General features: G+C 44.0%; 1 protein-coding gene across 2 annotated transcripts in view; it reads right to left on the bottom strand.

Moving 5' to 3' along the window:
* The window catches only part of kcnq1.2 (potassium voltage-gated channel, KQT-like subfamily, member 1.2), a 132310-nt gene extending 118224 nt beyond the window's left edge, over positions 1-14086 (bottom strand). For both annotated transcript variants that reach the window (XM_064344702.1, XM_064344701.1), the window contains exons 1-3: positions 13762-14086; positions 9894-10579; positions 485-575 (exon numbers count right to left, since the gene is read on the bottom strand). In XM_064344702.1, coding sequence (XP_064200772.1) covers positions 485-575; positions 9894-10375 — 573 coding nt within the window. In that variant the 5' untranslated portion in view covers positions 10376-10579; positions 13762-14086. The remainder of the gene's footprint in view (positions 1-484; positions 576-9893; positions 10580-13761) is intronic.
* Positions 14087-14125: the final 39 nt, after the last annotated feature.

Genomic DNA, 14125 nt, shown 5'->3' on the forward strand with positions numbered 1-14125 from the left:
TGTCACGTGTTTGTTGAAATAATACTGACGATTCTAGGATACCAAGATGAACTATTGCCCTCATGTGGTTAACTATGGTATTGTAGCTTCAAACTGACTGTGGGGGACATGACCCAAGGACATCAATTAACCCCCTCAATCAACAGCTACACAAGATATTTTTTCTTCCATCCGTTGTCATGAAACCATTAGTACTGCAAGACTGGTCCCTGCATGAGTTCATATTTGTAAAGGGTGATGTCAGCGATAAATTTGGTATTATAAAGGCTGTGTTATGTAACAGACATGAGCAGTGCTTTTACCGACAGGGACACTATAAATGCATTTCTCCAGAAATACAATGTGACTCTATCTCATGTTGGTAGCACGCACACGAAACACACAAGACTGTGACTTGGGTTTGCCTTGTCTCTGTAGAGAAAGGGGCAAGCACATTCGGGGAGTGTGGGGGGGTTTGTGAGGGGAGTGGGGGAGGGTCACTCACCATCCAAAAGAGTGTCCCACTGGCAAAGTCGGCATACTGCTCAATCGTGGAGAGGACACTGAAGATCAAACACACCAGCACCATTAAGAACCTGCAAAAAAAAAAGACTAGGATCAATCAAAATCCCTGTTTAAATGTCCCAGGACTTTTGTACACGATGTACAGAGATCTAAGCCCGGCCGTTATCCTTTAATGTGCTGGTTTATTTTCACCAGTATTGCTATTCTTTTCTGCATCCCTCTATTTTCCCCAACGACTTCCGCTTTATTCCCTTTCTAAGGCATAGATGAATTATTTTTATTAGCTTCCGGTGCTTGTACAGTTACCCGTGTAATTTTCACTCGCGGTTCTTTGACATCAATGGCCTCGCAAGTCGCCTTGGACAAAAACAGTTTGCAGAATGAATGCGCGATGCAGCGTTCTCACCCATGCAATTATCCTGTCTTTGAAAATAGAACTTTTCTTCCTCAAAGTTACAATTATTGCCAATGTTTCCGTACTGCATAAAGAATTCGACATAAGCGGCGCCATGATGCAATAGCACGTTCATATATGGGTGTATGTCAAACGTCTGTGAAGGGACGGTGCGTGCCTTTTGTGCACGCGTGTCCCGTGTTTACAGAAGAAACATGCATAACAAACAGCGCGTGTGTGAATATTCGCATGTCGCATGCACATACGAGTACATGCAAGGTTATTCTGCCGCTTATGTAACACGTCTGATCTCTTCTGATTTACCGGGGGCCCACAGCACAGCCCTACGAGAATGAATGTCCGCCGGGGCAGATTAAGAGTGGAGACATCAACCATTCAGCCACAAGCAGACCTGATCAGATAATAGTAATGGCAAATTTTAACCCTTAGTCACCGGTCACGTTCCTGCAGATTACTGACCCCTTTAAAAGAAACCTCAGTTTTCAGGCAAATTTCAGAACACAAGGTATTCTTTCATATTAATGCACATTTTTTTTTCTGTTATTACATTGTTTTTTTTGTATGTTTTTGGATGGACCGCAACAGCGGGGCCAGCCCTACAAACGCGAATGTCTGTGACTGACTGAGTGACTGAGTGAGTGATGGAGTTACACCATTGGTCGGCCGAGTTATGAAGTTACACCACTGGTCAGCCGGAGAGGTGCAGTCATATACTAGGTTTTGACCTGGTCTTGTTTTTTTTTGGTATTTCAACCATCTGCTTCACCTAGGTGTGACAGAAAACACCAGCTGACTCATCTAACTCCAAAAATGCAATTCCTTGTGGTAGGTCACCCTGCCTTAAGAAATCCCATCGGGCTCATCTTAAGACTTGCAGAGTGTATATCAGGACAACACGTGATCTCTACTAAGGAAGAAATTTATTTTCCAGAAATTCTTTCTCAGAACATCAAGTATCTAGGATGAATTGCTATTATTTCTCTTTTTTTCGTATTTTGGTGTTTTTTTTTCAATTGTCTGGATTAAGAGATGGTGGGAAAGCACGCACACACACACACGCACACACACACAGTAGCAGCTCAGTGATCATAATGTTCCATCTTGCAGCCGTCCTGTGGTGATAAAGAAGGGAAAAGATAATGGTTTAAAACAGCATCACACGTCACACCAGGTCTCCCAGAGGTACAGCCATCAAACATGAACAGGTTTGCAAAATGTCATATACCTGCCCTCAAAATTCCTTCTCTTATGCCAATCATCATTTATTTTTGGATTAGCACACGTTCAGGAATGAATTTGTAATGTTCAAATATTTCCCCCGTATTTTATGCCAAGTATAATACATAACAGCTCAAATTTAAATATAAAATGATTTTAATTTGTTTCTTCCAGCCTTCTATAAACGGTTAGGTGCAGAACGGTGCCCAGTAGACATTCTGTAAATAAAGTAATCCCCGGCTACGTCAGAAAAGCTGTCCCTTCGATTTGGCCGCGTTTCGACTTGGATTTCCATCAGCAGTCTGTTAGGTTTTAACACGGTTTATAAAGATCATAAAGATCATGGATTATTATGATAATCCAGCACTTTATATTAAGGACATTATACAACTATCTGCAAAACGGCTTGCACGTCCAGCCACGTCCTAAAGTTATCTGGGGCATCCCTATCAACTACAGCATAAAAACAGCCTCTAAAAAAAAAGAGCAATAATATGTTTTAGATGACAATTAAAAGATCGAGGTTAGCATGTGCTGTACGAGTTTTAAATCTGTGAGTGGCATTAACAATGCAGAGGATTCACTTTAATTCTGGCAGTCGGAGGGTTGCCGGTTCGATCCCCGCCCTGGGCGTGTCGAAGTGTCCCTGAGCAAGACACCAAACCCCTAACTGCTTTGGTGAAAGAGAGGCATCAATCGTAAAGCGCTTTGGATAAAAGCGCTACATAAATGCAGTCCATTTACCGTTTTCTTACTGCTTGATATGACAGTAATAAATAAAGAAGAACGGTTGTGTAGCAAGTTGTGCTACTTGCCTCACAGAAAGAAGGCACAGACTTTCTGTGTGAAGTCAGCATGTTCACCCAATGTCCGCATGGGTTATCTCCGGGTACTCCAGTTTCCTCCCACAGACCAAGGACATGCAGGTTAGGTTAGCTGGAGAGCCTAAATTGTCCACGGGTATGGACGTGACACTTCTGCTTTTTCATACAGTCTTGCCAGGAAGGACAGGCCCTCCTCCGAAAAAACAAGCCGATTAAAACAGAAACAGCTGGTGGTTTATCTGGAATTACCAATCGTGGAAAAACAGTCATATCTCTCTCTCCCTAAAGCCCAAACATGCCCCTTTCCTGCAGGGCCAGGTCAGGCCAGAGATATCATGCCATGGAGAGGAAGCCCTAATCCTCCCAGAATGCACTGCTTCACATGGGGACACCACCACAGGGCTGCCTGTCCATCCTCGGTTTAGTATGGAGGCTTTGCTGCCTGTCGGGGCCAATCAGTTTCAGGCCACCCATTGGCTAGTAAATCACATGGTCAAAACCTGGGAAAACGCATTGATGGATGATTCTTTCTTTGGCCTGGTGGCTTTCATGAACTTTTTAGCGTATTTGCTATGCTACTGTACAAGTGGAAAATAGAATGTGGTATGACCCCTTACTATGTGGCTTTGTACCTACGAAGGACTGTGGGAAGGCAGGAGTTCAGGGAGTTCGTGAGCAGGAGAAAAACTGGGAGATTTTCATTGGTAACGGCAGCTGGTGTAGGTCTCACAACAGTGTTCCTGTGACTGCTGTCTTATAATAGCACATGCACACATCTTTGCTGCTATTTTCACTCATCGTTCAGTGGAATGGTGCGATGTTCTTTGAGCTGATGAATACACAGGGCTATCAGCCTGGTTCCTCTCACAATTGAATGGGCGCCAGTGTCTGTAAGCCTGTCTAAAACACACCATGGCGCTTGCACGCATAGAGCAGTTTGGGTAGGTTTCTACCTGCATTATGTTCAGATCATCATACTACGTTTACACTGAAATCCTTTCCCCTCCTCTGCATAGAATACGAATCCATCAGAGAGGAAGATTAACCGTCATTCATCTAGTCATGAGCTTAATGAATCTTCAAATATATATGTATACATTTATTCTGCATTTTTATCTGGGGACCAGTTGTAAACTGAGAGCATTATACTGGAGCGAAATGAAATCCATGAACAGAGGAGAAACCTGACGAGATTTGTAAAGCCTGTCTGCTGAATGTATATGAAAATAAAAAAGGATTAAGCCTGGATATCTGAACAGTGCTTGCTGGGTATTTGGCTTCATACATCATTCAACTTGATACTAATGAGGTTATGGCAGAATACAATATTAACACAAATATTGTCCCCAGACCCTGAGAAGACCCAAGCGTCCGCCATACTTTTAAAACCCTGGTGTTGACTTTAACAGAGGCATTATTATTTGCCATTTTGGTTTCTGTGTCATTAAGTGGAAAGAACAGCATCTTCCTTGTAATCCTTATCTTTATCATCAACATCCTGATCTTTAATACCACTGCCATCATCATCATCATTATCATCATCATCATGATTGTCCTCAAATCGATTCTTACTACCATCACCATTATCACATCTTCATCAACACCATCATCACCGCCACCATTGCCGTCAGTTTCATCATCATGATGAATGTCTTCAGTTTCATTCTTATACCATCATCGTCATCATCACGCTCATCCTCACTGTGTTATAACAGCAGTACAAGGCAAGTCCAGGTCCCGTAAATACCTTAAAGCTGTCTCTAGCTCCCTAACTGTGCCCCTCCTCCTCTCCGCTGAGCCACCCCGTTCCGCCCCGCTGACAGATCGCCACCCCGCTGCCTCCGGCGCCCCGGCGCCATTACCTATTAATGGCGATCACTTTCCACTCCTGTTCCTTAGAAACGGAGCATGACCAACAATAATGCAATCTGGAGGACTCCTCTCCTGTCACAAGGCATGAATCAAAAGTGTGACTTTTGAAGAACTCACAGAGCGGGGTTCATTACTGAGAACCTGGCCAACAGTTACAGGAAGCCTGCTAACCAGTCCTGCGACCGCACTGTGTTCCCGTAAGCTTCTAATTGAAGTGGGGATGCCGACCCATTAGACAAAGCAGCGCAGTTTGTTTTTATAAGGTAGGAGAAAATATCAGGAGACAACAAGCAGGTATTTCAGATAAATATAACACTTACTATAAGGACACAAGGAAACGTAAGCTTACTTTAAATCAAGAATAACAAACAAGACTGCCATGGTGGGGAAAAGTTTCTGTAGGAAAAAAAAGGGAAATCAATATTGGTTTAAAACATTTACCATGTGAAGCATATTGAATGTACAGGGGAAACTTTATCGGCAGTGGGTATGTCTGACATGTTGAATTAATTGCCATCCGCAATGTAGTCTAATGGTCTGGTGTCAGTTTTTCCAACAGACAGACAACAGCGCCAATATTCAGTTACCATGTAGATCAGTGATAGCGTAAAGAATGGTCTTACAACATTAATTTGCATGCAGGTATTGTATATTTATAGGCAAATATGGAGGCAATACCTGCTCTGAGGTCACATTGGCTTTTCGCCTTATGGACAGCAGGAAGTCATGAGGTCCAGAATTATGTGCCTCTCTGTATGAAGTTTAGTAGTGTGCTTTTTTTACTGAAAGTTGAAGGAGAGTGTTTTGTACTTGAAGTACATGGTTACACACAACATTAAAGTGTTGATTTTGTTCTCATTATTTCTGTGGTAAGAATGTACAGTATATGGACACGCACGCACGCACACACACCTGTACACACACCTGGGGTTCTGGAGAATTAAAATAGGCGGTTGTGAGCAAACAGCGGCCGTTTTTCGCTGAGTAACTTAACGGCTGCTGGCGGTTTGTGGTTCTGGCACGCCGTCATTTTACCGGGTGATTAGGTTTTATTCCGCTTTAGCGGATTAATATTACCGCAGAAATATCAGACGTCCTCCGGCCGCGTGCGAGCTTAGCGGGAGATTACCCCGTGGCGTCATCTGGGGCTCACGCTCCATCCTGGTTTATCCGAGCGCCACAAATTATAAGGCATAAATTGCTTGTGTGTGCTTAAAGCACCGCGAGCGTGGATGTGACCGTAAAATGAAAAATCATAAATATACATTGTCTCTGGGAAAGTTTATTGGATATACCGTGTTGGCACAGACATTTTTCATTTCACCAGTTGATCCAATGACCCACCAGAAGAATGTAAAAGTACTGTAGATCTCAGAATCAAAATACTACACATTTGTCATCTGCAGTTGGTATACAACTTTATTACAAACTATTGCCATGAATTTACCCATGTAAACATCTACCCCGCATAGCGTAAACTATAAACCTAGATCAGGTGTGTCAGAGGCCAAAAATTATTGTTTCAGTGTTCCAACTTCAACATCCAATCAATTAAGAAAATGAGTTCGAAATAAATGAATTAGAAACTCCCCAAAGAACGTTATGGAAAATGTTCAACTTATTCGTTGGCCCTACTCTTGATAACCTGCTAACCACAGTGTTAAATACTGCCCCCCAGCTCAGATGCTAGTTAAATACCGTACTGGTATGATGACCCAGAGAAAATGCTATCATGCTGTCACCCCCCCCCCCCCCTTCCTTCCTGCACTGATACTGTGGAATTAACAGACATTGACACACCAGCCACAGCAGCCAGACTGAGATTAGCCCACTGGCAATTACCACTGAGGGTCTTACTCGATGCGCCATCAAGCACACCCAAGGTCAGACAGAGAATGGGGAGGGTAAACAGATGAAGAGGATGATGGGGAGTCCGTTACCCATAACAGCGGTCATTATCTAGATATATCTGACCACTGAATGCCTGAAGTGACCAATCAGAATTGAGCATTCAACAAAGCCGTGCAATAAGTAAGGAATAAACCACGATGGGCTGTCCTCGGCTTCACCTCGGCCGCATTACCACCCCTGGCTTTGTTGAATGCTTGATTCCGATTGGCCACTTCAGCCATTCTGCAGTCAGTTATTTCTGTATAATGACCACTGTGAGGGTAACAGAGAGTTTAACCTATAACTCCTTCGTAACACTCCGCAGAAAGAAGCCTTGTAAATCTAATCGGTATTACAGTTATTACTGTATGACTTATGCTAGCTAGCTATACAATCCTTGCGGGGTTGCTGTCCACAAATACCAGACCATAGAGTCCATCCACACACTGGAACAGAGCCAAAAAGATACCAGATCATGGGGCCCATCCACACACTGGAACAGAGCCTTTACAGATACTAGACCATGGGGCCCATCCACACACTAGATCAGAGCCTTAACAGATACCAGACCGTGGGGCCCATCCACACACTGGAACAGAGCCTTTACAGATACTAGACTGTGGGGCCCATCCACACACTGGAACAGAGCCTTAACAGATACCAGACCATAAAGTCCATCCACACACTGGAACTGAGCCTAAACAGATACCAGATCATGGGGCCCATCCACACACTGGAACAGAGCCTGAACAGATATCAGACCATGGGGCCCATCAACACACTGGAACAGAGCCTGAACAGATATCAGACCATGGGGCCAATCAACACACTGGAACAGAGCCTAAACAGACACCAGACCGTGGGTCATCTGAATAAGCAGTCATTACTCAGTCATGGCTTGGTGCGCACGGCGCATTAAGAGGCCCGGCGCTCGTGCCAGCTCGCCTCAGGTGGAGAATGAAGCCGTCAGAGGCGGCCGTCGAGAGGTACGGGTTACTTAAAGAAGCACAGAGGAACGTCACTCAGGGAGGGGTTTAATTTTGAACGAGCTCGGGTGCGAGCCCTATTCACTGCTCAGAAACACTATAGCCCCAATTATCATGCGAAGGGGATGGAGAGAGCGGAAAGAGAAAGCATTAAAAAAAAGCTAACGTTAAACAATAAAACAAAAGCGCATGCGGCCTCCGTTCGTCCGCCCGTCTGTTTCTTTTTTCCATCGCACGGTGCCATCGGCGAGCGTGATTTCCTTCTCTAATAAAGGAATAAAGGCTCGGCTGGATGTTGTGTTTGACGGTCCGAAGCGGACGCCGGGCTTCACAGAGACAGCTCTGGATCAGCCCTCTTTCAATCTCTCCGCAAAAGCCTGAAGTTCAGCTCCATAAGATAAAGCCCCATTATCCATTTTCTCAACAACTGACTCTACATGTCCATGTCGTATCATATATATATAGAGCACACACACACACACACAGACAAAGCAGTGGGAATAATCTGTAGACAGCACTTTAAAAATAGATCCATTTAGAGGAATTGTGTGTCGTTAGCAGAAGTCAGCATTAGCACAGAATAGGAGAAAGAAAAGAGGGCTCCCATCTCTCTTAAGCAGTTAAAGTAACAGTGGTTATTGCTGCGATTTTCACTGCCTGTCACTGCATAGGTGTCCGGTGTGTATTCACACAGGTCTCAGCTGTAACCCAAAGGGACTGTGTGGTTGATTAAAGCCTCACACAAACAAAAAAGAAACACATCATGCAGTAAATAATTGAAGCTACACTGTTGAGGAAACACAGTCTCCTGTTCCCCTCCTGAGACTCTTATTCATACTTATCTCCAGTTATTAGAAATAACTAACCTGATACTTTGTACTTTATATGCATACTTCATCCAGCCCTGATGCTGTCCATGCACTGACCGCATAGGCACCAGTGAGCCAGGGTGGGCCACAGCCACCTGACTAGGATCCTGGCCCCCCAATTCACCTTGGCTGAACCACCACACCCAACTGTTCATGCCCAGTAAGGCAGTTCTGGCCCACCTAGTTCTATGAATGCCCAACTGTATGAATATTTCTGGCTATGCTGCTACATGGAGAATCACGAAGAACAAGGATAATAATAATAATAATAATAATAGCAATCATGGTAAATGGACTGCATTTATATAGCATTTATTTTATCCAAAGCGCTTTACAATTGATGCCTCTCATTTACCCATTCACACACACACTCACACACCAACGGTGAAAGGCTGCCATGCAAGGTACCAATCAGCTCGTTGGGAGCAATTAGGGGTTAGGTGTCATTTTAATCTCCACACCCACGAGGTTGGCAGATTTGTAAAGTTTAAGCAAGGGGGCAAACAGGCACACAGGTCAGCTGAACAGGACCTGGTGTACGTTTCTGACGGCATTCTTAGACACAGATCTCTGCTCAAGGCTCCACTTCTTCTGTTACACTGATCCAACGCATATTCTTTACACCGAGTGGAATTCATGGTAATTAGCACTGTGGTTTTGATCCCGTCTCAACTAGAAAGCATTGCACAAAGGGGCACAAGAGTATGTTCATCAAGGTTTGGAGCATATTTCCCCCAGGATAGCACATAATGAATATTACCTCTGAGAAACTAAGGAAGTTTTCCCTCTGACAACACAAAGCAAGCATGGACAGGAAACATTTTGTTTAAAGATAAACTAAAATAAACAGTGTCTTATGAATGATTGTAGCAAATAGTGGAATACAGACAGATTTGGTTTGGAACACCATATAACCCGGTTCTACAGGTCATAAATCAGCTGGACTCTCAGAAAGATAATATAAGCCACCTATCCACCTTATTTAATCTTCCTAAATTTAAGCTAAAAAATTCACACGTGTGACAGTGTGGCATACTAAATTTTATCCTAGAAAGTGGACAGAGATTCTACCTGTTCCCGCAGTACTTCAGATGTAACAGACTGAGTGCTAAATACTCCTACAGTACAGTAGTTGACCTAACATGGCTGTTTTCCCAACCGCCACCTGATATCGCAGCTCATGCCCTGTTCCACTCAGGGGAACAGGTGTACAGTTGTACGGGCGCACGGGCGCCCCATCCAAAAGTGGCCCATTAAGCATGCGTGTCATCGGAGCTCAGAGCGGCTCGGCGGGAGCCAGGGCGGGCGTACTCACACTAAGAAGTGGTACAGGAAGCACTTCAGCCCCGCGGGTCTCTCCAGGAAGTTGTAGACATCGCCCTGCATGCTAGTCTTGGTGCGGTACGGGTGGTTGTGGAAGCGCTTGGGCGGGCGGGCGGGGTGGACAGCGGCCGTGGCGGTCGCGACGGGAGGAAAGGAGGAGGAGGAGGAGGAGGAGGAGGGCCGGCCGTCGATCTGCAAGGCTGGGTCCTTTGTGTCGGCGAGAGGGCCGCGGGGAACGCCTGATCCATTATTCACCGCAGGGTCCAGTTCCAGTGAAACAGGAGAGTAGCACGCTCCGCCGGCGTTAGCGCTAGCGCTAGCGTCGCCGGGGGCGTCGTCTCCCTCCTCCCGGCCGGTCTCCACGGCGATGCAGGCGCTGGCGTGGCCGTTGGGCCCCGGGGCCTTGCGGTGGCGGCCCCCGACCCTGCGGCCCCTGCAGAGCAAGGACAGGGGGCCGGCCCGGCGCTCGGCCATCCTGAGGCGGCCGCGGGCGCGACCTCGGCGACCCTCACCGCCCTCGGTCGCGGTCCGGTCCCGGTCGGTTGGGGCAGGCGCGGCGCAGAGAGTCCGTCTGTAGGGAGGGCTCTCTAAAAAATGACGACGGTGGGAGACCAGGTGTCCGATGAAGCATGTGCACCCGGTACCAAAACCCGCCAGCGGTCACCTGCCGGTCCACACCTGAAGGGGCGGCACAGGTACGGACAATCAGACGCTGAGTGACCAATGAGAGGCGGTTGCTACGCATGTCAGCATGGATCTATTAATGCAGTTTAAAAATAGGGCAGCTCCCAATTGTTTTTATACATTTATTCCATAATTCAAAGCATAACATTTGGAGCTCTGGCAGGCTCTTTGTCAGGTATACAAAAGGAAACCTATTAGGCATCCTCGTGTAATGAGAATGTGTTTTGCATGATAGAATTACTTTCACTGAGAATGCAGCAGGTTTATTGTTTAACTACATTAAAACACAAAATTAAAAAAAATGTAATTAACTCAGCCACATTTGACATAGTCCGTTTGTCTTTAAATGTAAAAAAAATTGATACCTTTTATTACATGCATTCATCTTCTCAATGCCTTCATACATTAGATACAATCTATCATGGAGCTTTGTGGTTTATTACAAAGACCTTCCTCACCATTGTTCCCAGTATGCTAAAGTGGGATGGTCTACACTGTCCACCCATAGACTTAATCACTGGTATGCTTTTGTTTATAAAGCAACTCTTGGTCTCCTTCCATCTTACTTAGGTAATTATATACAAAAGAAAAGTGTAGGAAGTTACTATTCTTGCCTTCTCTCCCCAAAGCCCATACTGTATTGGGCTTTGATGCATGCTGCTCTGTTCGGTTGGAATTCATTGCAGAAGGTTTTAACCCTCAGGAAGCTGATCTCACTAGGCGCTTTTAAGTGTAGGTTGAGAGATTTAGAGGCAGGTACAACAGGCTTTCAATGTTTTGTTTAAGCTACTTGCCCCTGTGCGTCCTATACTCAAATGACGGCTTTCCGATTTTTACAACTGTGATTGCTTTTTTCTGGCTTTAATTTTTAAAAATATATTTACCTTGTGTTCTGTAATTTCTATTGACTGTAATTTGTTTTATATTGTCTGTCTGAAACCATGTTATATGCACTGCTGCCTGTCCGGGCCAGGACACTCTTGAAAAAGAACCTCCTGGTTAAATAAAGGTTAAATAAATAAAAAAATTTAAAAATAAAAACATTTTTTAAAAAGCAGATGCACATTTTAAAATGTGTTACTTTTCAAAGCTCACATTTATTAACTGCAGTGAGCGAAATGTTTTTAAAGCATGAGAAAAAAAGATGACATACAAGGCAGACCTCATAAAATAAACTTTCAGATTTTGCAGAAGAGAGGAAACAAGGCGCTCCAGTGCCATTTGAGCCGGTTCAAATCCACGGCATTCATAAATGGAGATAGCTTCCTCTTGAAAGACGACTATTACCAAACGGTAAACTGGAAACATTACCTCGCAATGAGTCAGAGCGCCCGTAAGGATCGGTGTCCTGGTCCATTTTGCCTGATTAATTATCCATGCGGGACAGACAGTGGACACGGACTGTGATGTAAATGAGTCGCGGTAACCATGATGATATTACACGCTGTTTACATGCAGAGATGGCGGATACAGAGAATGATGTTTAAGAAGTAGGAGAAATATGATGCTTTTCATACAACGTGATTTTTTTAAACATACATATCCATTTCACAGGTGCACAGATATTGCAGGTTAAGCAGTAAGAACATAGGTCAATGATACATCACTCAGTCACTGTCCCACTACTGTTGCAAGAACTGCAGAAATGAATTTGCATAGCCAGAGAATAACCTATGTTTGCGATAGCTGCGTGCAACAGACTAGGTGTGGTTTATAATTCATTACCAACACGCTCAGTGATTTACATCAGTTACTGGTGTGAACATTCTTCATATTTCTGCATTAGAAGGATAAAATCTCATATTAGGACTACCCATAAAATGAGAATACAGAAGACACTGTGCTTGTTGCCACTAACTACCTAATCTTTGGAAGTCATATTAAAGATGGCTCATCCAAGTTAAAGCACATACAATTTTCCTTTGTAGTAAGACAATTATGCAAAAATGCTTCATAAGACGAAATATCCAGATCATTCGGTCTGAAGGATACTGAGTGGGAGTATGAAACCAACAGTCATGCAAAGCGATGCAAAGTGAGTTTAAGAAAGAAATAAATAATCACTTAACTCAACTAAATATATATATATATATATATATATATATATACAAATATGAGAAAGGAATGGCTGTTCTACTGTTCAGAAGAAGCCAACCCATCAGAAAGGCGATGGAGCAGTTTTCTGTATGCAGCTGTTAGGAAACCTGCCTTTGTGCAAGAGGAGCTGCATCGACTCCATTCCTCTTCACCTATCAGTCACTCAACACTGCAGAAGACGGCAGGTGACTGCCTCCATCAGCGCACCTGGGCCATAAACCTGAGCCTCTACATTGTTCATTCCAGATGGACAACCTAAACTGTGCGGTGCCCCTGTCCCGGGTAACATTCCCGAATCTCAAGCGGGTCCGGTTTTGATTCAACAAGCTCTGTCATCGAGCTGTCAGTCACTCTCACAGAGCGTGCTGTGTTCTCCACTGCTGACCGAACTGAATCTCCATGAAAATGACACCCTTATGAAGCACTGCAATTTATTAGCATGTTAAGTTCTCGGCCTCGAAAGACAAAATAAACAAATAAAAAACGAAGTGTGTGTTTGTGTGTGTGTGTTTGTTTGTGTGTCTTGTGCTGAGATTGCTGGTACAACAAGTATCAACTACTGCATACATCTGTTGGTGTTGCATTATCCTGAGTAATATTCATATTGGAGAACATTTGCTGTGGGAAGTTACCCCAAAATGGTCTGTAACTCTATGTAAGCAGGAAGATGATTTTCAAAGCATCTGGGAGGTAATATCCTCATTCCTATTATATACAGCGTAGCATTTATATTACACTTCCACTCTGTAGTATGTAGTGAGGTGATATCACCGAACATTAGGCAAGCATACTTCTTTATTAGTGGAGTTCCCTGTCTACAAATTAAATGTAAGAAGCCATACAAAAGAACTACAATCAATTACGAGATCATAATATCAATTTAAAATAAGAATTTTCGAAAAGACACTGCAAAATTCCCATCAGTTTTTAAATATCAACAATTCGTGTTGTAATAAAAGCGTTATTTTTTCAGCAGAATATCGGTCAGACAATTCAATGTATTAAACATTCATTGCAGAATTTTGAGAGAGTCACTGTAAACTGTTAGTGACCACTGAAGAATCAAAAGCGTTATTTACCTTTCTCATCTGACGCACGAAGGCGCGCGCATTCTGCCGTTGAAAGAGATGCCCTCGAGGCTGTATTTCTCTCTGTATCGTTCAGCACCTTGGAGAGGGAAATGGCAGAAAAAATGTAGGAGAAAATAAAAATAAAACTTATTCCACTGACTTGGCCATTCCGGTTCTCTCTTTCTCAGTGCGTGTTATCTCCCACTCCGTGTTTGTTTCAACTGCAGCAGCTGCTCGCGATGCAGTGTGCAGCACTTCGCGCACGTGGACAGATTCTTTCAGCGCAGGTTGTGTTTTACCCTGTCGGGATATCAGCTGATATCTTCAACATCTTTATTAATGCACACGGTTTTTCGAAAAAATAATTATGTTT

The sequence above is a fragment of the Anguilla rostrata genome, chromosome 7, assembly GCF_018555375.3.
Source record: "Anguilla rostrata isolate EN2019 chromosome 7, ASM1855537v3, whole genome shotgun sequence".
Classification (NCBI taxonomy): Eukaryota; Metazoa; Chordata; class Actinopteri; order Anguilliformes; family Anguillidae; genus Anguilla; species Anguilla rostrata.